The 19,649-nt window shown below is 46.5% G+C and overlaps 1 protein-coding gene across 1 annotated transcript in view; it reads right to left on the bottom strand.

Annotated features, from left to right (window-relative positions):
• The window catches only part of CFAP61 (cilia and flagella associated protein 61), a 180,256-nt gene that overhangs the window by 147,756 nt on the left and 12,851 nt on the right, over window positions 1–19,649 (bottom strand). Inside the window, exon 6 of the mRNA XM_063129711.1 lies at window positions 8,029–8,161. Coding sequence (XP_062985781.1) covers window positions 8,029–8,161 — 133 coding nt within the window. The remainder of the gene's footprint in view (window positions 1–8,028; window positions 8,162–19,649) is intronic.

Here is a 19,649-nt window from a genome sequence, read left to right as displayed (position 1 = left end):
TCCTTAGGAAAGTTTAAAAGAAGGAATAATTTGGAATCCATAACAAAATCCCAGCCACAGCTGATATTGGAAAACTAGAATGACAAATTGGCTTGCAACTGCTTTCCAGTCTCAAGCAGGATGAGCCTCACTCCCTCTCAGAGACTCAGATCTCTACTGTATTGAACAGGATGTTCTCATCTCTGCCTGCCCCCAGCCAAAAAAAAAAAAAAAAGGAAGGGGGGAGTCCCACTGGAGTGAACCAAAAAGATGGGGCAAAGTCCCACTGGGACCACGAGCGAACCTAAGAAGCCCACTGCTCCATTGTTCTCCATATCTATTTGTATCAAATCTAGACTGATAATTCCATTGTCTAGAAACATGACTTCCTGGTCCTGCATTTTTTGTCTGACTGGGCAAATGACATTTGCTCAAGGACATTAGCTGTGAACAGGGATGCTGGAGAATTTTGTTCCATCCATACTTTTAAGGAAAACCACCTAATTTATGTGTTCTTGACTTGGGCCTTAGCTAGACCTAAGGTTTATCCTGGGATCATCCCGGGGTCGTCCCTGCCTGCTCCCGGGATATCCTGTGTGTCATTTACATGAACAGGGATGACCCCGGGACGATCCCGGGATAAACCTTAGGTCTAGCTAAGACCTAATACACAGATTGGAATGTGGTTATCCTTCCGATAGTGCACTTCTCTAAATTCTGGAATGTGATTTTTCAGCTCAAAAATTCATATTTTAAATTCTAGTTATTTCTAAATTCTGTTGTGTTGTATGAGTCAACCCCCCACTGCCTGAAACCCTTTGCTTTGTACTCCTGCTGTTAAAGTTGTGTTGCATGCATCAATTTGTCTTTACTGTGCAATAGCTTTCTGCTGTAGTAAATGGGACTCAAAAGGAGTGTTTTTGTCTTGTCGTATGAGTAACAAACTCTAGTTGGCTCTGCATGGTGTGATCTCCTGGCTGCACTTAACATTTGCTGCCCTGCACTCTGCCCCAGCAGATTCATTGGCCTCAAGCCAGCACTGACCGAAAGACAGAAGCACTTTTTCAAAAGTTGCTTTGTCCATTAACATGCAAATACAGTCCATTGTTATGATTCCAAAATTATAAATTGGGAAGGGTACTAAGGCTGAGTGGTACACATCAACCCTGCAATGTAGACTGTCATCATTAAACTTATATTGGGGTTGGGCTGAGAGACAGCTATGTTCAACAGCCCTGCAGTTTAATCCAGTGTTATTATATGCAGAGGTTCCCAACCTTTTTGGCACCAGGGACCGGTTTCGTGGAAGACAATTTTTCCATGGACCGGGAAGGGGGGGTTGAGGGGATGGTTTGGGGTAGCCCCTCCCCACTCCAGCGTCCTGGCTTCGCTTCGGCTGGGTGGGCGCCCAGCTGAAGCGAAGCCAGGATGCTGGGGCAGGCGGGCGGCTTCGGAACAGGGCGCCTGAAAGTTGCTCTCCCAGGGTGGCTTCCGGCCAGGCGCGCCATTCCAAAGCTGCCCCACCCCAGTGTCCTGGCTTTGCTTCGGCTGAGCAGGCGAGATGGCACCCTGTGCCCAGGTACGCTGGGGTGGGGCTGGGGTGAAAGCAGCTCACCTGCGTGGCCCGGTTCCTAACAGGCCATGGACTGGTACCAGTCCGTGGCCCGGGGGTTGGGGACCCCTGATTATATGCATTCTCAAATGTTGTCAGAGCGGGAGGGCTATGAAATTGATTGCAGCAGTGGCATTTGGGAAGGATTAACTCTTTCCTTGAAGACCAGGTTTATAATTCCCTAAGGCCACAATCCTATGCACGTTTAGACAAAAAAAGTTCTACAATCCCAGCATTGGGGAATTCTGGGAGTTGTAGGACTTTTTCTGTCTAATCATGCATAAGATTGTGCCCTAAGTGTAAAATTATGTTCTTATATGCAAATCTGTGGTGTGACCACACTTAGAATACTGTGCACAATTCTGGTCACCACTCCTAAAAAAAGATATTGTAGAGCTGGAAAAAGTGCAGAAAAGGACAACTAAAATGATCAGGGGGCTGGAGCATCTCTTCTACAAGGGAAGGTTACAACAGCTGGGATTGTTTAGCTTGGAAAAAAGGAGGGTAAGGGGAGACATGATAGAGGCGTACAAAATTATGCACGATGTGGAGAATGTGGATAGGGAGACATTTTTCTCCCTCTCCCATAACACTAGAACCTGGGATCATCCCATGAAGCTGATTGGTGGGAGACACTTATTCATATAGTGCATAGTTAAACTTTGGGATTCGCTACCACAAGATGTAGTGATGGCCACCAATTTGGATGGCTTTAAAAGGGGGTTGGATAAATTCCTGAATGAGAAGGCTATCAATAGCTACTACCTCCAGTATCAGAGGCTGTAAGCTTATATACACCAGTTGCTGGGGAACATGGGTGGGAGGGCGCAGTTGCACTGTGTTCTGCTTGTGGGCCCCTGGTCAGCAGCTGTTTGGCCACTGTGTGTACAGAGTGCTGGACTAGATGGAGCTTTGGTCTGATCCAGCAGGGCTCTTCTCACGTTCTAAAATGAAAAGCTCAAGTCAAGCTAAAAGCCAGACGCTGTCTGTCAGTCTAGAGTTATAAATATCTAAGGGTCTTAATGCTGAGTGCACCCACTTTCTGGAAAGCAAAAACGTGCTGTTGAGCAAGAGTTTTCCTAGGCAAAACCTCTCTTCACATGTTCTGTCAGGAGGTTTTTAAATGGAGAGGAATTTTATTTTTAAAAATTCTTATTTTTCCTGTTCATTTATCCTATTACGCAACTGTAACAGATTATTTTAATTTTTTAAAAAGTCAACCAAATATTTCAAGGAATGTAGGAATGAAGAAAGCAGAGAATTATGTTGTCAGATATCTGGTGACTCCAATATTTAATAAAGACAGGTTGCTTACCTGTAACTGTAGTTCTTCGAGTGGTCATCTGTGCAGTCACACATATGGGCTCTGCGCCTGTGCAGGGCCAGCTTCGGAAACTTCTCTAGCTGAAAGTCTTTTAGGCGGGAACCCCTCCCCCACCGTCCACTGAGCATGCTCAGGGGTTCCCGCCTAATCCCCTCAGTTCCTGAAACCGCCTAAACAGTCTCACTGAGGTGAACCACCAGGTAATAATAATAAAAAAAATGACACCATAGTGGGGACGGTGGGAGGGTTGTGTGACTGCACAGATGACCTCTCGAAGAACTACAGTTACAGGTAAGCAACCTGTCTTTCTTCTTCGTGGTCTCTGTGCATCACACATATGGGCGAATAACAAGCTGACTACCCGGAGGTGGGTGGTGTCAGGTGATGGATGTAAATTCAACGGATTGCCGATAAGATGGCACGCCCAAAGGCACAGTCTCTACGCGCTCTGATGTCCAGACGGTAGTGACTGGCAAAAGTCAGAGGTATCGACCAGGTATCCGCTTTGCAGAGGTCCGGTATGGCAATACCTCTTTCAAAAGCTGTAGCAGTGGCCCCTCCTCTGGTGAAAAGAGCGCACTTTCCCCTTCAGCGGGGGGCCAGCAAGTTCATAGGCTAATTTAATAGTCTGAAAAAACCCAAGCAGATATTGTCTGCGGAGATGCTTGGAGTCCCTTTTGTTTGACCCATAACAAACAAAAAATCTTAGGGATCTCCGGAGAGTCACTGTTCTGTCCAGCGTATGTAGTGTCGACTCAAGAAGAGTTGTCAGCGCAAGGAAAAAGCTTGGCAGAGTAAAATCCTGCCCAAGGTGAAAGGAGAAACAACCTTTGGAAGAAAGCTGGGTCCGGTCTAAGGACCACTTTGTCGGCATGAAAAACCGTATAAGGTGAATCCATACGGAGTGCTGCTAACTCTGATGCACGTCTAGCAGACGTTATGGCAACAAGGAATACCACCTTAAAGTCGGTAAACGCAAATCTGTCTTTGCCAATGGTTCGAAAGGCTTGGCAGACAGTGCTTTTAGCACCACGGAAAGGATCGATTGCGGAACAAAGGAACGAAGGGGTGGAACTGTATCTTTCATCCCTTTCATAAAGCGCTTAACCAGTGGATGAGTGAAGACCGGACAGCCCTGAATCCATAATGTGAGGCAGAAGTTGCTGCCGGATAAACTCTAAGTGAGGAAACTTAAGGCCTCTTTTAACAAGGAAAAAAGGAAAGTGAGGATGGTGGAAATAGGCTCTGAAAGGGGTTTCTCATTCCTGCTTAGTGCAAAAGAGGAGTGAGCTTCCCATTTGGTAGCATATGACTTTCTAGTCGCTTGTTTCTTAGCTGCTAGAATTATGTCCCATATATCAGGGGTAAGGATTGACAGTCTAACATTGTGGTTTCTACTATGAGGTCCAGAGAGCTCAATAAATTGAGGATTACTCCCACTGCCTTCGATAGCATCCTCTTCTAAGATGCTACTAGAAGCCAGTTGTCTAAATATAGGTAGACTTTCACCCTGTGTAGGCAATGAACTGCCATATATTTTGCAAACATTCGGTGGGCTGTGCTTAGGTCCAATAGACGCACCCAAACTGGGACATATCGGTACCTATGATAAACCCAAGGTACCTCTGGCGAGTGTTCTGAATGGCTATATGGAAGTATGCATACTTTATGTGCATGGGGCAAAAGCTACTCCCTTCTGAGAAGCAGCATTAAGAAGGACAGTGTGTCATCTGTAATTTGCTGGTTCTGATGCAGGAAACGAGATGAGCAATGAGATTGGACAATCCTTCACCATCGGATGGGAGGTCCTCAATCTAGTTCACGGAGTGAGACCTGCTAATCCTAGGTATGCATGCGAAGCGCCAGAGCGCGCACCATTGCTCTCAACTCACAGTGAAGTGACGGGTCATGTAAAGTTGCTGACAAGAGGAAAAGTTGCATCTGGACATCATAACTAGATAGTGTATGACTCTGGGGCCCAAAGCAGATGAATATGTTCTGAAAACTCCCCTTGGGGCTAACTGAACTAATATAGAATTGGAACATGGGTGCATAAAGAAAAAAACCCATGTCCATTACTGGACCTTATGTAAAGATTCTGCACTTTCCAATGTCAGAGCCATCAAAGAAGGGCCCTTCCAGGAATTTTTAACTGTCAGAAGCAGTGCTGGGAGGAAAAATATCGACACTGGAGTTGGCTTCTCAGTACATACAGCATGAGATACAAAATCCTGCACTTTATTTACCTAGTTATGTGTCTCAATACCAAGCCTGGTCATCCTCAATGACCGGGAAGTGGTATAAGTCCTCCAAAGGAGGTTCTGCCCTGTGTAGGTGATGCAGAAGAGAGCAATGTTGAGATCGACTGATAGTCCTCAAAGGATTGAAGGGAATCAGGTCTATTCTTATGCTCTAACTCATCTTCCCCAAGTTGATCTCCTGATGTCCCATGGAATGGGGGTGGAATGGGGAAGAGCTAAGTAATTGTGCTGACGCATTGTGGCTGTAACAGCTGAGCCCTGTGTATCGGTCGCAATGACAGTGATCTCGGTTGTACATATCCCCATCACAGTACTGAAGCCAGTATCCATGCTTGTATGGTATTCTCAGGAGACGTGGCCCATTTAACATTGTATGCCCTCCTCTTCCAAGGGAGGGGGGGGCAAAAATGATGACATCAGACATCATGGTAATAAAACGCTCTCCATTGAAAGCAAAGCACTAAGAGCGTAGAGACTCTGGAATGGGGACCTTGAAATTGGTGGTTAGCCTGCAAGGTATACACTGCCTGATGTGGTGGACAGATGTCCATTGGCTTTGGAGGGGAGAGATATTACATCTCACCCTCTGACATTGAAGCTGCATGCGAGATGCCCTCTTGGTATCAAGAGTCTCAGCGTTTGTACCAAAGAAGCTATTAATATTATTGCCAATCTCGGTATCAAGGGTTCCAGCCTTGGTACCGAAGAAACCAGTTATGTTATTGTCATTTTCAGTACCAAAAATTCCAGTCTTGGTACCGAAGAAGCCAGTTATGTTATTGTCAGTCTCAGTACCAAAAGTTCCAACCTTGATACCAAAAAAGCCAGTTATGTTATTGCCAGTCTCAACATTAAGAATTTCAGCGTCTGTATTGAAGATGCTAGTTATGTAATTGCCACTCTTGGTATCGAGGGTTCCAGTCTGTACCGAAGAAGCTATATTGTTGCCAGTCTTGGCATTGAGAGATTCATTCTCAGTACCGAAGAAGCTAGTTATATTGTTGCCAGTCTCGATATTGAGAGCAGTCTCGGTACCGAGAGGTTTCAGGCTCGGTACTGAAGAAGCTAGTTATGTTGTTGCAAGTCTTGGTATCGAGAGTTTCAGTGTACTGAAGAAGCTAGTTATTAGTGCTACCGAGGAGGCCAGCCATGGGGACTCTAACAATAGTGGTTAGATCTGGCTTCCATCGAATGGCAGGTCCTCTATGCGGGTGCGTGCCTGCTGGGACAGCCCTGCGGACCTTAGCTACGCATGCCTTCGTAGCGCAATGGAAACTACCAGGGCTTTGAGGCGCAGTCCGTAGCGTGGCGTGCTGTATTAAGCTATTGTCGAGAAAGTCTCATAGCCTCAGTACAAAAACAACTGCCAGTTCCCTTTGGTCATCTGGCAAGAATCCGGAGAAAGATGTAATCTCCTCCCATAAAAAGAGCTTATGTTTTGCCATAGTGGCTTGGTAATTATGCACACGAAGGGATAAAGCTGTAGAAGAGTATACTCTTCTCCCCAGGCCGTGCAACCTACGGCCTTCTTTGTCCACTGGTGCATTATTTGAGTATTATTGAGTTAGGTTTTGGGTGTGTAAATAGGAACGGGACAATTTAGTCCTGCATCTTATAAATATATGTTGTCTAGCCTCCTCGACGTTATGGCATAGAGACAGCAACGCGTGGCAGGGTACAGCTAGTAATAATAATAATAATAATAATAATAATAATGCTTCTCAGGAGTAAAGGACTCCTCATGATTAGGTACCTCCTCACAAAGCATTCTTCCAGAAGCTTCTGATATGTTGCAGCTGAGCCCTGGGTTATAAGCCCCTGTTGTAGGCAAAAGAGTACTGGACCAAACCTATTTCAGTTTCCAGTACCTAGTTTCTCTTTGGACTAATCCCTTGTCCCGCTACCCCAGGTCTGCTGATAAGCCCATTTCTTAGACATGTATTGGACTGTTTGCCTACACTTCTGACCCTGGCCTTTGTGATGGATGTGCCCCATAGACTGCCTCAGGACTGAGTCTGAACTAGCCATAGCAGGACATTCTCAAGTTAAATTTGAACATTTACTGCTCCGCGGTGCTAATACAACTATTTGCCCCCGCTGCCAGTAGTGCGGTTGTGTTGGCAGGAACAGCTTTGGGGAGCAGCGGGAGCTTCATGTGGCCTGCAGGCTGTGTTGCCCACCTCTGGTTTAAGCTCCAAGAGTGCAGGACCATTTCTCTCTTCGACAGAAACAATGGGCAACCAACAGCGTAAACCAACAGTAGCAGAGCATTATTAGTGCTTACTAGGGAAAGAGAAAAAACTGTGATTTGCTGCCAAAATTCGGTGGTAAATCACTGTGGCTGTAGCTGGACCTAAGGTTTATCCCAGGATTGTCCTGGGGTCAAACCTGTTCATCTAAGTGCCACACAGGGCATCCAGTGCTCAGGCAGGGATGAACCCGGGATGATCCTGGGATAAACCTTAGATCTAGCTACGGCCTGTATTTTTCCCATTCCTTAGAAAGCACTAATAGTGTTGCACTAGTGTTGGTTTAAGCTAACACAACATAATCCATGCTAGCACTATGATAGCACTGGATACTGCACAATGGAAACAGTTTTCTATTTACAGACAACCCACATCACCCAAGCACTGGTCCCCACAACCAAGATATAAGTGAGGGCAGGGTGCTCCCTACATCCAGGCAAATGTAATCGCTGCAATTAATATTTTCCGAGGTGTCTGAAATAAATCCAGGCTGGTTTCCTCCCAGCAGATACCCTGACCATAAGAACAAAACAAAAACAAAGGCAGATAACCTGTTAAACAGTGTAATGTATTCCTTATTCTAATTACATATCAAAGGCTCACCTCACAAACTACAGCAATATTCTCTTCATCTTGTGCTTCTATCAATTCAGCAAGAAAGTATTCTCCATAAGTTTGTATCAGAGTATCATTGTGGCGTGCAAAGAGAGGGGTGAGATCATCGTGGTCTTCCACCCTACAGATGCAAATAATCTAGGCAGTGAGACTTTTACTATGAAGAATGCAGGATAAACTGATGGCACATTTCTCTTAATATACTCCATACAATGGAAATTTTGCAGAAACAATTTGTGCAGAAAATCTTGTGTTAAAATTATCTTAATTTGAACAAAAGATGGTCAGAGTAGCCGACAATTAAATAAACATTCCAGTTAAAATTACTATATCTATTGCTTTTCAATCAATCAATATTGTGCAATTCATCTGTTTTCTCTTTTCCTCTCCTTGGTAAAAATTAAAAGTGATTGTATTAACTACGTCTCAATTGATTCATTCATTGCCTTATTACTGCCAGGTCTTTTATTAATATCAGACTGATTCCATCATTCCTTTCCAAACATTTTATAAACATTTAAAACAATTTCTCTATTCTTTTTTTAATCCACTAAAATCAGTAAAGTGTTTCACATGTGAATTCATCAATTTCCATTCCTCCTCTAGATTAAAGGTTCAGAGCAATGAAAGGTGAGTGGCCAGGGGGGAATCCGCACGTCGTTCCGAGATCGTTTCTAAGCGACCCCAGTGCGGCGTGAAAGCGATCGTGTAACTGGCCTTTGGAAGAGCCGACGAAGAGACGTCCTTCCCGCCGCCGCCACTGCCCACAGACCTCCTCGCCGGCTGGGACGGAGAGCTCGGGGGAAGAAGGCGGTGTGGAGAGCTTCTTCTGCTCTCAACCCCGCCTTCTTCAGCCAAGCTCTCCTCGCCGGTCGGCGAGGAGGTCTGTGGGGGGCGGCGGGGGCGGCGGGAAGGACGTCTCTTTGTCGGCTCTTCCAAAGGCCAGTTACACGATCGCTTTTACGCCGCACTGGGGTCGCTTAGAAGCGATCTCGGAACGACGTGCGGATTCCCCCTAGGATTAGGCTTGGACCAACTCCTCCTTTAAAGCTTATTCCACCTTCTATCCCCCCGCTCTGCTCTACAGTTCCCCCTCAAAAAGAAAAAGAAAAACACCAGGCATGGCAGGCACAGATTCTTGCACACAATGTACATGCAACACGCTGCTGGATGGAAAGATCTATACACTAGAATTCTTATCCAATACTAGCACTAAAAAGGAAAGGAAACAAGATATGTCCTGTATTCATACATAGGAGAAAACCAAAAGAACAAGCAAGAGCTTTTCGCAAGTTGGGGTTATGTCTGCGAGAACAAAGCAGCAAATGGCACTCTCAGTAGCTGCTCAAGGAATATTTCGAAGGGTTATTTGTTCAACATGGGAGACCTTGGTAATATTTTAAGGCAAATTTATGAATATTGAGCTTTCGAACAACACAGAATTCAGAAATCTCAAAATGCAATTCAAACACCAAATGTTTGTCAAAAATAGTTTTTATACAAGTACATACATGCAACAGAGTTATGTGGTTGGGGAGGGCAGGGACTTTTACGTTTATCTATAGCACGATAAGAAAGAAAGAAAAACCCTACTGCCTGCTCTTACCTCCCATCCTGATCTTTCTTGAGCAAGATGGGAGCTACTCAACCCCTTCCATTTATCCTTCCTCTCAAGAGAGGGAAGTGCAGGTTTAAGCTCAGAGACCATTTATCACAACAGAACCAATAGCCTACTCTGGGTGAGATTACATGTACAATATCCACGCGATGCTTTCCACACCCAAAATATGAAATGAACATCTGTTAGGCTGGGGAGCATGGAAGGATGCAGTCCATATGACCATTGCTATTAAAATGCTTTTTGAGTGTCTGAAATGAATTTAAAGCCATGCTCCTCTCAAAGTGACCATTACATGCAGCAAGAGTTATGGATTCTTTAATGTTACTGTGGCTCAGCCAATGGGTAAGGAGGTCTAAGGAGCTACAGCCTGTGTTTATTTCAGGTTTGTCATTTTTAATGTTTCTATGATTTTTCTCAGAGCGACAAAACTTGTTTTTCAGTAAGCCTACAAATTACGTTCTTTTAATTTGACACCTCACTGTGCTTGTGAAATGGCCCTTATACCCAATCTCAGGGCTTCATTTGAGTTGAAGGTCATCATAGGTCAACCTCGGAATCATTTTCAATGCTAGGGCTCAGCATAGTAGCATGCAAAGCAATACAAGACACCATTGATCTGAGCAAATGCGGAACGCCTTCCCGCAAGAATGAAAAGCCGCTTTCCACCTCAACACAGAATTCAACATTGCACAAATGACCCTCCACTCATGCAATGGCATGTCTCCTCCGTGCATCTTCTTGTGCTGCCCCTCAAAAATCTGCTCTGGAGGGTCTCCTGAGGATGCAGAGGGCTGCAAGGGGGAGGTGAAATTATTACCTCCCAGTACCACTGATGATGGAAGCTGTTTCATCCGCAGGAGGAGTTAACTGGATACCACCCAAAGGCAGAACAACTTCCAGGTCAGATGGAATGACTTCTAAGAAAGTTAACCCATCTTATGTTAGTGCCTTTTCTTGTCCTCATTTGTATAACATAACAGCCCATGGGATGGAAGTGTCAAAGAAGCTTGGACTTCATTTGCTCACTTATCAAGATCATTAGAAATCAGAAATAGGTACATACATAGTCCAAAACACTTTGATAACTGCAGATCTGAAAATGTGGCATGTTTACATATATTTGCTTAAATATGTGGTAACCTTCTAATAGCAGATAAGATTGCAGCAGAGCAAGCCAAGTCAAACATAAAACAGAGGGGTGTGGAGTTCCCCCTTCATAGACTTGAATCAGCCTCAGACTGGTGAAGTGGCATTTGAATTGACAAGTTGGAACATATCTTTACTTGGAAAAGCTGCATTTACAAGTAGATCTGACTTTACCCATACAACTATGGATGAACACATGTGCAAATATATTAATAGTTTTTAATGTGCCTTTAAATTTTCCATAAAATGTATACAAATAACATTCTAAAATAAAAATACAAATATTTAAGTAAAATACAAATACTGTTGTTTTTATGTTTCTGATGGTTTTTAAATTTTGCATACTTTTTTTAATGTTTACTATTTTTAACTTTTGTAAACCGTCCAGAGAACTTCAGCTATGGGGCGGTATATAAATGTAATAAATAAATAAATAAAATTATAAATACAACACTATCAATACATGAAACAAAATAAAATAAAGAAAAATTCAAAAAGAAATTAAAAGGTTTTTTTAATTAAAACAACATACAATGATTATATTACACAGCTTGAAGAAATTTCTTGATTATTTGGATCAAACAGCTCATAGCTGTAACTAAATACTACAGAAGTTATTTGGTGATGTTGACTTTCAACATGAAAAACAGGGGCTTTTTGAATGCATAAAACAAAGTATAAGGCATGGGAAAGTTGGGGGATTTTTTTCTAGTCACGCTAACATGGTATCATCTTGTCTCTAGCCCCATCAGGCAGGGGTATACCATTGTGGGAGATGAAGACCTATATATCAGGGCCTGTTATTTAAAGACAGACTTATTTGCACTGACCATAGCACAGAGGTGAGAATTCCCTCCCTTCCAAGATACTGATGGTGTTAGCACTGCTTTGAAAGATTCTGAGAATGTGAGAGACATTTCTTAGAACATCCTTGCTACAGTATCACTGATGAGAGGGATAGAGATCTAAAATTTCCAGAAATTTTGAGACCATGGGGGGGGGAGAAATGTTTCCCCCCCCCCCATTTTTCCCTGGAAAAAAACCAGAAATTTTGGGGGGAAATGAAAAATAAGCAATACTTTTCTTTTAGTGCACTTTGCAGATCTAAAGTCATTTTGTTGCTTTAAGACAGCCTTTACAAACCTGGTGCCCTTCAGATATTTTGGACTTCAATTCCCATACACCTCAAGCAACAGAACCAATTGTCAGGAATGCTGGGTTCCGTAGTCCAAAACATCCGGAGGGCACCAGCTTGGGGAGAGCTGATTTAAGAATATAAAACTGCCTTTCTGTTCTTAAGGTTATTTTATGTATAATTTAGTTTGCTCATAAAATCGTCATTATATTTTAAGATTGTAAAAGTAAACTCAGTTTGTAAATTTGTAATAATCACCTGAATAGATTAGAACTACATTAAATTTTATTTATTTATTTATTTATTTATTGCATATATATCCCATCTTTTTTCCTCCAAGGAACCCAAGGCGGCGTACATAATCCTCCTCCTCTCCATTTTATCTTCACAACAACAACCCTGTGAGGTGGGTCAGGATGAAAGTCTGTGACTGGCCCAAAGTCGCCCAGTGGGTTTCCATGGCTGAGTGGGGACTAGAACCCGGATCTCCCGACTCCCAGTTCAACACTTTAGCCACTACGCCACACTGGCATACACATTAAATGACTGCTACAGCATCAGAAAATGCAGGTTGCTTACCTGTAACTGTAGTTCTTCGAGTGGTCATCTATGCATTCACACATATGGGCTCTGCGCCTGCGCAGAGACCAGACCGGAACCTTCTATAGCTGAGTGGAACGTTTTTGGCGGGAACCCCTCCCCCACGCAAAGCCCATATGTGTGATGCATAGAGACCACGAAGAAGAACACAGGATTTCACAGGGGGAAAAGCCAGACTGCCAAGAAAGCACATTCACTGTCTAGAATGGTGACTCCACACACATGTTGGGAAACTGAATATAAATGTCTATCATTAAAATATACTTTAGATCAATAATTTTAATAAAGAATAAAAAATAACTATGGTGGGAATTTTACAGAGAGGATTAAAAAACATTTTCTCCCATTTTTCATTATTTCCAGACATTTTACATCTCTAGTCTTTCTATAAAAGTGTTCTTATTACATAGCTTTTAGAAATCATTTTGGGGGCTGTAAAGGCTGGGTAACAATATATAAACATTTTGTCTTAAATTCTAAAATAAAATATTTCATAATCTAAAAGCTGTTCAATTTTTTCAATTTTTCGGAAAAACAAAAACAAAAATGATCCTTAGGGGAAAAAACAACAATTTTCTTTCCTGAATTTTTCCAGGTTTTTTTCCGGACCATGTCTTGTACTACCTTTTATGTTAAGCATTTCTTTAGAGAAAAGTAAAAGATCAATGAGAAGTAAATAAACCAAGGAGAAAGCAGAGAAAAGGAAGAAAAAGCAACAGTATGGATAGGAGGGAAATGGATCCTCCTGATGGACACACACTCACACCCATAAAATTGACATGCAATTATATAGTACTTTAGTTAAACCAAATGTCGGTTAACAACATAAATCAACATTTAAAAAGCGTTTTCAGACACCATCTTAATCTGTAGTTCTGGCCATTCATTTGTTTTCATTTTTCCTCTAAATTTAAAGAATTTCTATCAGTAGGGTAAGAAAACTAGGTATATTTTACTTCATTTCTGTCAACCAACAAGCCCTTTTATTTTCAGGTACAATAATAGGCACTGCCCCTATTCAGGTGTATAGACTAATTCAAGTACAAGAGACAATACTGTGCATGCCAGCCTCCACACCCCATCTTCACACATATTGGCCCTGCCACTTCCGTTTTTTACTTCCCCATGTTGAATGGGGAGGTTGGCACCAGACTTCTAAATGCATTCACGTAATGCAATTAGAACTCTCCTGCAGATCTCCCTATTCAATTCAGAAAGGCCAGAGACTGAAAGGGTGGGGCTGAAAATGTGTGGCCCCATCCCTTGTACTCATATAACTCTATCCTATTCAGGTGTAATGCTTGAACAGGTTTACAGAGTTCAAGAACCCGGGTGTTAGGATTGCACCCGAGGAAGCCTCCTCAGATGAAGAGGAGGCAAACTTACAAGTAGTAGAGGGTGTCTCCTCCCCCACAGCCAGACCAGAGACCGGTGCACAGTTGGAAGGGAGTCGTACAATGGAGGAGGATGCAGGCCCCGTGGAGGAGCCACGGGTCAGTCAGTCACTCCCTCTGCCTGCCTCTCCTGAGGCTGAGTCAGAGACGGAGGGGGTTCGACCACCCAGCCCCCGCGAAAGGAGACGTAGGAAAAGGGCAGAACAAAGGCAGGGGATCAGGCGAAGTACGCGCCTGCAGAACAGGCACGGAGAAAACGCTGAGCTGTAGTAAGGGGAATGAGGCACAGCTGGGAGCTGGGTGGGGTCATGCTGGCAGGGCTTGAAAAGGGGAAATCTGACCGCTGGTCCACTGTAGCAAACACCTTTCGTTCCTCCGGTTGCTACTGTGCCCCACGCCTTACCGTTTGTCTGTGACTTTGGTTTCCTGACCTGGACTGGCTTGATTGACTCTGCTTGAACGTTTATCCCTGGCATTTTGGACGACTGACTTGGCTCTTGATATCGGACTGGACTTGACCTTCGCTTGCTCTTGGCTCCTTGACCCCAGCACCCTCTGTTTGGTTCTTCGACCCGGATCGGTAGGCTTGCACTTCAGAACTTGTCTCTGGCTAGAACTATTGGACTTTACTTAAAGGACTGTGTTTTTCTTAAACTGCAGCAGTTCCCTCCTGCATTCTTGGCCAGAGATTTATGGCTGGGTAATTGGCAATAAAACACTAAAGCAATAAAGCATTCAGCAGAACGCCTTGACTCGTGGCTGGTCACTGAAAGAGTGTTTGCTACACAGAAAAAAAATGGAGGAGGCAGTTGCAGATGAAAACCAAGTCTTAAGGCAGCAAATTAACCAGCTGGCTGCAGTGGTGACGGCTTTGCAAACACAGCTATCGCAGATACAGCAACAACCCCCTGCACCTCCTCCAGCTTTGGCACCTTCCCGTAAGTGTCCTATCGCCCCACCAGAGAAGTTTGACGGCTCACCAGACAAATTTGCAGCCTTTCTGGCACAATGTGAGTTGTACATGCAGCTGCGGCCCCAGGACTTTCCTACAGCTCAAGTTCAGGTGGGGTTCGTGATAAGCCTGCTGACGGACGCTGCAGCTAAATGGGCAACTCCTCTGCTATTGCAAAAGAGCCCACTACTCCAAGACTATAGGGAGTTTGTTAAAGAATTTCGGGCTGCATATGAGGACCCGCAAAAGGCAGAAACTGCCAATAGGAGAATCCGGCGCCTCCACCAGGGCCAGGATACTGTTGCCACCTATGCCAGTGCATTCAGGTTACTAGCCCAGGATCTCACCTGGAACGAAGCAGCCTTGATGGACCAGTTTCAGGAAGGGTTGCACGAGGAAGTCCTGGATGAACTGGCAAGAGTGGATCGGCCTGGGACTTTGAAGGCACTTATCCAGTTGTGTCTGCGCATTGATGGGCGCCTAGAAAGCCGTAGGGTGGCAAAACGATCCCACCCACCCCGAGCAGCCACCCCTGCAGGTTATAGGCAACCAGCAGTCACCCCTGCACCTAGTTCCCAGTTTGGGGAAGAGGAGCCTATGCAGCTGGGTGGAGCCCGACCCCGCCTCACGATGCAAGAAAAGGAGAGGCGGCGACGGGGAGGCCTGTGCCTCTACTGTGGCCAAGAGGGGCATTTTGCACGAACCTGCCCTGCCAAAGGGCCACGCCCCATGGTGTCGGGAAACCGGCAACCCCAGCCCTAAAGGGAGTCCTAGGACTGGGGCAGGGATGCGGCCCATCATCGGAGACTCCACCTCGCCACTCCTGTCAGCCACTGGCTCTGCCAGTGACTGTGTGTCAGCTAGACCAATGCCCAGTTCAGACCATGGCCATGGTGGATTCAGGGGCCTCCAGCACATTCATGGACATGGGGTTTGTGCAGCAGCAGGGGTTTCAAGTGTACCCACTTGCCATGCCCCTCAATATTGAGACAATTGATGGGAGGCCTTTGGCGTCAGGTTTGGTGACGCATGAGACCGAGCCCTTGTGGGTGGAGATCCAGGGACACCAGGAGCAGATTCGGTTTCTGGTGGCAGCCATAGCTCATTTTCCGGTGGTCCTTGGAATGACATGGTTGACGTTACATGACCCCCGCATTTCTTGGCCCCGGGGGGAAGTCGTCTTTGCATCAGACTACTGCAGTTGTCATTGTTGGCCGGGGACAGTGAGTGCCATTCTCGAAGGACCTCGGGGGGACCCGCTTGAGGGGCTGCCGGCCAAGTACCGGGACTTTGCAGACGTGTTCGATAAAAAGGAGGCAGATCACCTGCCACCCCATCGGCCATACGATTGCACCATTGACTTGCTTCCTGGGACCCGGATACCGGCGGGCCGGATTTACGCCCTGTCTGAACCGGAGTTGGCCGCCCTTCGAGACTTCTTGGAGAAGAACCTGAAACGGGGGTTCATTCGGCCGTCTACCGCCCCAGCAGCTGCACCTGTCCTCTTCGTGAAGAAGAAGTGTGGTGAACTGAGGCTCTGCAATGACTTTAGAGCTCTTAACCAGATTACCTGCCGGAACCGCTACCCGCTGCCGCTCATCCCAGAACTCCTGGAACGGCTGCGTCACGCCACCATCTACACCAAACTAGATCTACGGGGAGCTTATAATTTGGTGCGTGTACGAGCGGGGGATGAGTGGAAGACCTCGTTTCAGACCAGGTACGGCCAATTTGAATATACTGTCATGCCCTTCGGGTTGTGTAATGCGCCCGCAATATTTCAGCACTTTATGAACGATATATTCCGAGATTATCTAGACCGTTTTGTCATTGTCTACCTTGATGACATTTTGATCTATTCAGTTAGTCCCCAGGCTCACGAATCTCATGTGCGAGCAGTGCTGCAACGATTGCGGGAACACCATCTATACGCCAAATTGGAAAAATGTGCTTTTGATTTGGATACGGTGGACTTTCTGGGGCACCGGATATCGCCGAAAGGTGTAGAGATGGACTCTGCAAAGGTGTTGGCCATCGAGTCCTGGCAACCTCCTCGGAATGTAAAGGAGGTCCAGCGTTTTTTGGGGTTTGCCAACTATTACCGCCGTTTCATTCCTGAGTTTGCCCAGGTGGCGGCCCCAATCACGGACTTGCTACGCGGAAAAAGAAAGTTCCAGTGGGGTCCAGAAGCTCAGCAAGCATTTCAATGCCTGAAGGGCCGGTTCACCGCGAAACCCATCTTACAGCACCCGAATCAGCAGACCCCATTTGTGGTAGAGGCAGATGCATCGGATGTGGCTGTTGGGGCAGTTCTGTTGCAGACGGTGGGGAAGGGGGAGACCCTTTTACCTTGTGCGTTTCATTCCCGCAAACTGACCCCGGCGGAGCAGAAATACACGATTTGGGAAAAGGAATTGCTTGCCATCAAGGACGCGTTTGAAACCTGGCGTCATCTACTGGAGGGGGCCCGGTACCCTGTAGAAGTGCGGACAGACCACCGGAATCTGGAGCATTTACAAACATCACGGAAACTGAATCAGCGTCAGATCCGGTGGGCTCTTTTTTTCTCACGGTTCCACTTCAAGGTGACATATATCCCCAGCACTCAGAATAGGCAGGCGGATGCCCTCTCTAGGAAACCGGAGCATGCCGGTTCCCGGCAGGAGGATCCCGCTTCAACTGTGTTACGACCTGAAAACTTCCTGGCGGCCCTATTGCCACCTACACTGCTTCCTCAACTGCAACAACAACAGGGACAAGATCAGTTTGCTCAAGCGCGGCTACGGGAAGTGGTCGGTGCAGGGGCAAAGCACTCATTGCCTTTTTCAGTGCGGGATGGCATCCTGATACACCGGAACCAGATGTATATACCCCCAGGACCGCTGCGGGCACAGATCCTGCACCAATGCCATGATAGTAAGCCAGCGGGGCACTTTGGGCTGTACAAAACCCTTCACCTCCTAACCCGGGAGTTTTGGTGGCCGAGGGTGCATGCAGATGTGGAGCGGTATGTACAGTCCTGTGCAACGTGCCGCAGGGCAAAGCATCAGACAGGGAGGCCCGCGGGACTGTTGCACCCCTTACCCACACCATCGGGACCCTGGAAGGTCGTGTCCCTTGATTTTATTACAGACTTGCCCTCGTCAGAGGGGCATACCACCATTCTGGTGGTGGTGGACCTGTTCTCCAAAATGGCCCATTTTATCCCATGCACGGGCACCCCGACAGCCAAGGCCGCGGCAGAATTGTTCATTCGGCGCATATTCTGTTTGCATGGTTTGCCGGAAGGAATAGTGTCGGATAGAGGGTCTCAATTCACGTCCCGTTTCTGGCAGAGCCTGTTTTGTCTACTGGAGGTGAAGTTACACCTCTCCTCGGCTTTCCACCCACAGTCAGATGGGCAAACGGAGCGCACTAATGCCACCTTGGAGCAATATCTGCGCTGTTATGTGAATTTTCAGCAGGACGATTGGGCGGGGCTTCTACCACTTGCGGAGTTTGCATACAATAATTCCCCCCACGCATCCACACTGCAGACGCCATTTTTTGCAAATTATGGGTTTCACCCCTCATTCTTTCCCTCATCAGTGGCCGCCTCCACAGTACCAGCAGCTGATAACTTCATACAGGAGCTGCAAGCTGTCCATGCCGTGTTGCGGGAACAGTTGGATCGGGCGAAGCAGGCTTATAAGCAAGGGGCGGACAGTAGGCGGCAGGAAGGGCCGGTATTGAAAGTAGGGGATCAAGCATGGCTCTCCACCCGGCACCTCCCAGTATCGCAACCCAGCCGGAAGTTGGCACCCCGGTTTATTGGTCCATACCGGATCATTGCCCAGATCAATCCAGTGGCATTTCGCCTGCAACTTCCACCCTCAATGCACATCCATCCTGTGTTTCATCGTGCATTGTTGGCACCGGTGGTACCAGGACACCCACTTCGAATCCAAAAGAGGCCACCACCTCCAGTGATGGTGGAAGGGGAAGAGGAATATGAGGTGGCAGGGATCCTGGATTCTAGACGTCACAGGGGACATCTGCAGTACCTGGTGGACTGGAAAGGGTATGGGCCAGAGGAGCGGTCTTGGGAAAATGCTACTCAGGTTCATGCCCCAGACTTAGTCTGCCAGTTTCACCGCCGGTACCCAAGGAAACCACAGCCCCATGGGTTTTTGGGGGGGGACCTTGAGGGGGGGAATAGTGTTAGGATTGCACCCGAGGAAGCCTCCTCAGATGAAGAGGAGGCAAACTTACAAGTAGTAGAGGGTGTCTCCTCCCCCACAGCCAGACCAGAGACCGGTGCACAGTTGGAAGGGAGTCGTACAATGGAGGAGGATGCAGGCCCCGTGGAGGAGCCACGGGTCAGTCAGTCACTCCCTCTGCCTGCCTCTCCTGAGGCTGAGTCAGAGACGGAGGGGGTTCGACCACCCAGCCCCCGCGAAAGGAGACGTAGGAAAAGGGCAGAACAAAGGCAGGGGATCAGGCGAAGTACGCGCCTGCAGAACAGGCACGGAGAAAACGCTGAGCTGTAGTAAGGGGAATGAGGCACAGCTGGGAGCTGGGTGGGGTCATGCTGGCAGGGCTTGAAAAGGGGAAATCTGACCGCTGGTCCACTGTAGCAAACACCTTTCGTTCCTCCGGTTGCTACTGTGCCCCACGCCTTACCGTTTGTCTGTGACTTTGGTTTCCTGACCTGGACTGGCTTGATTGACTCTGCTTGAACGTTTATCCCTGGCATTTTGGACGACTGACTTGGCTCTTGAT

This window comes from Elgaria multicarinata, chromosome 7, assembly GCF_023053635.1.
Source record: "Elgaria multicarinata webbii isolate HBS135686 ecotype San Diego chromosome 7, rElgMul1.1.pri, whole genome shotgun sequence".
Lineage (NCBI taxonomy): Eukaryota > Metazoa > Chordata > Lepidosauria > Squamata > Anguidae > Elgaria > Elgaria multicarinata.
This window is presented reverse-complemented; position numbering and strand designations above follow the sequence as displayed.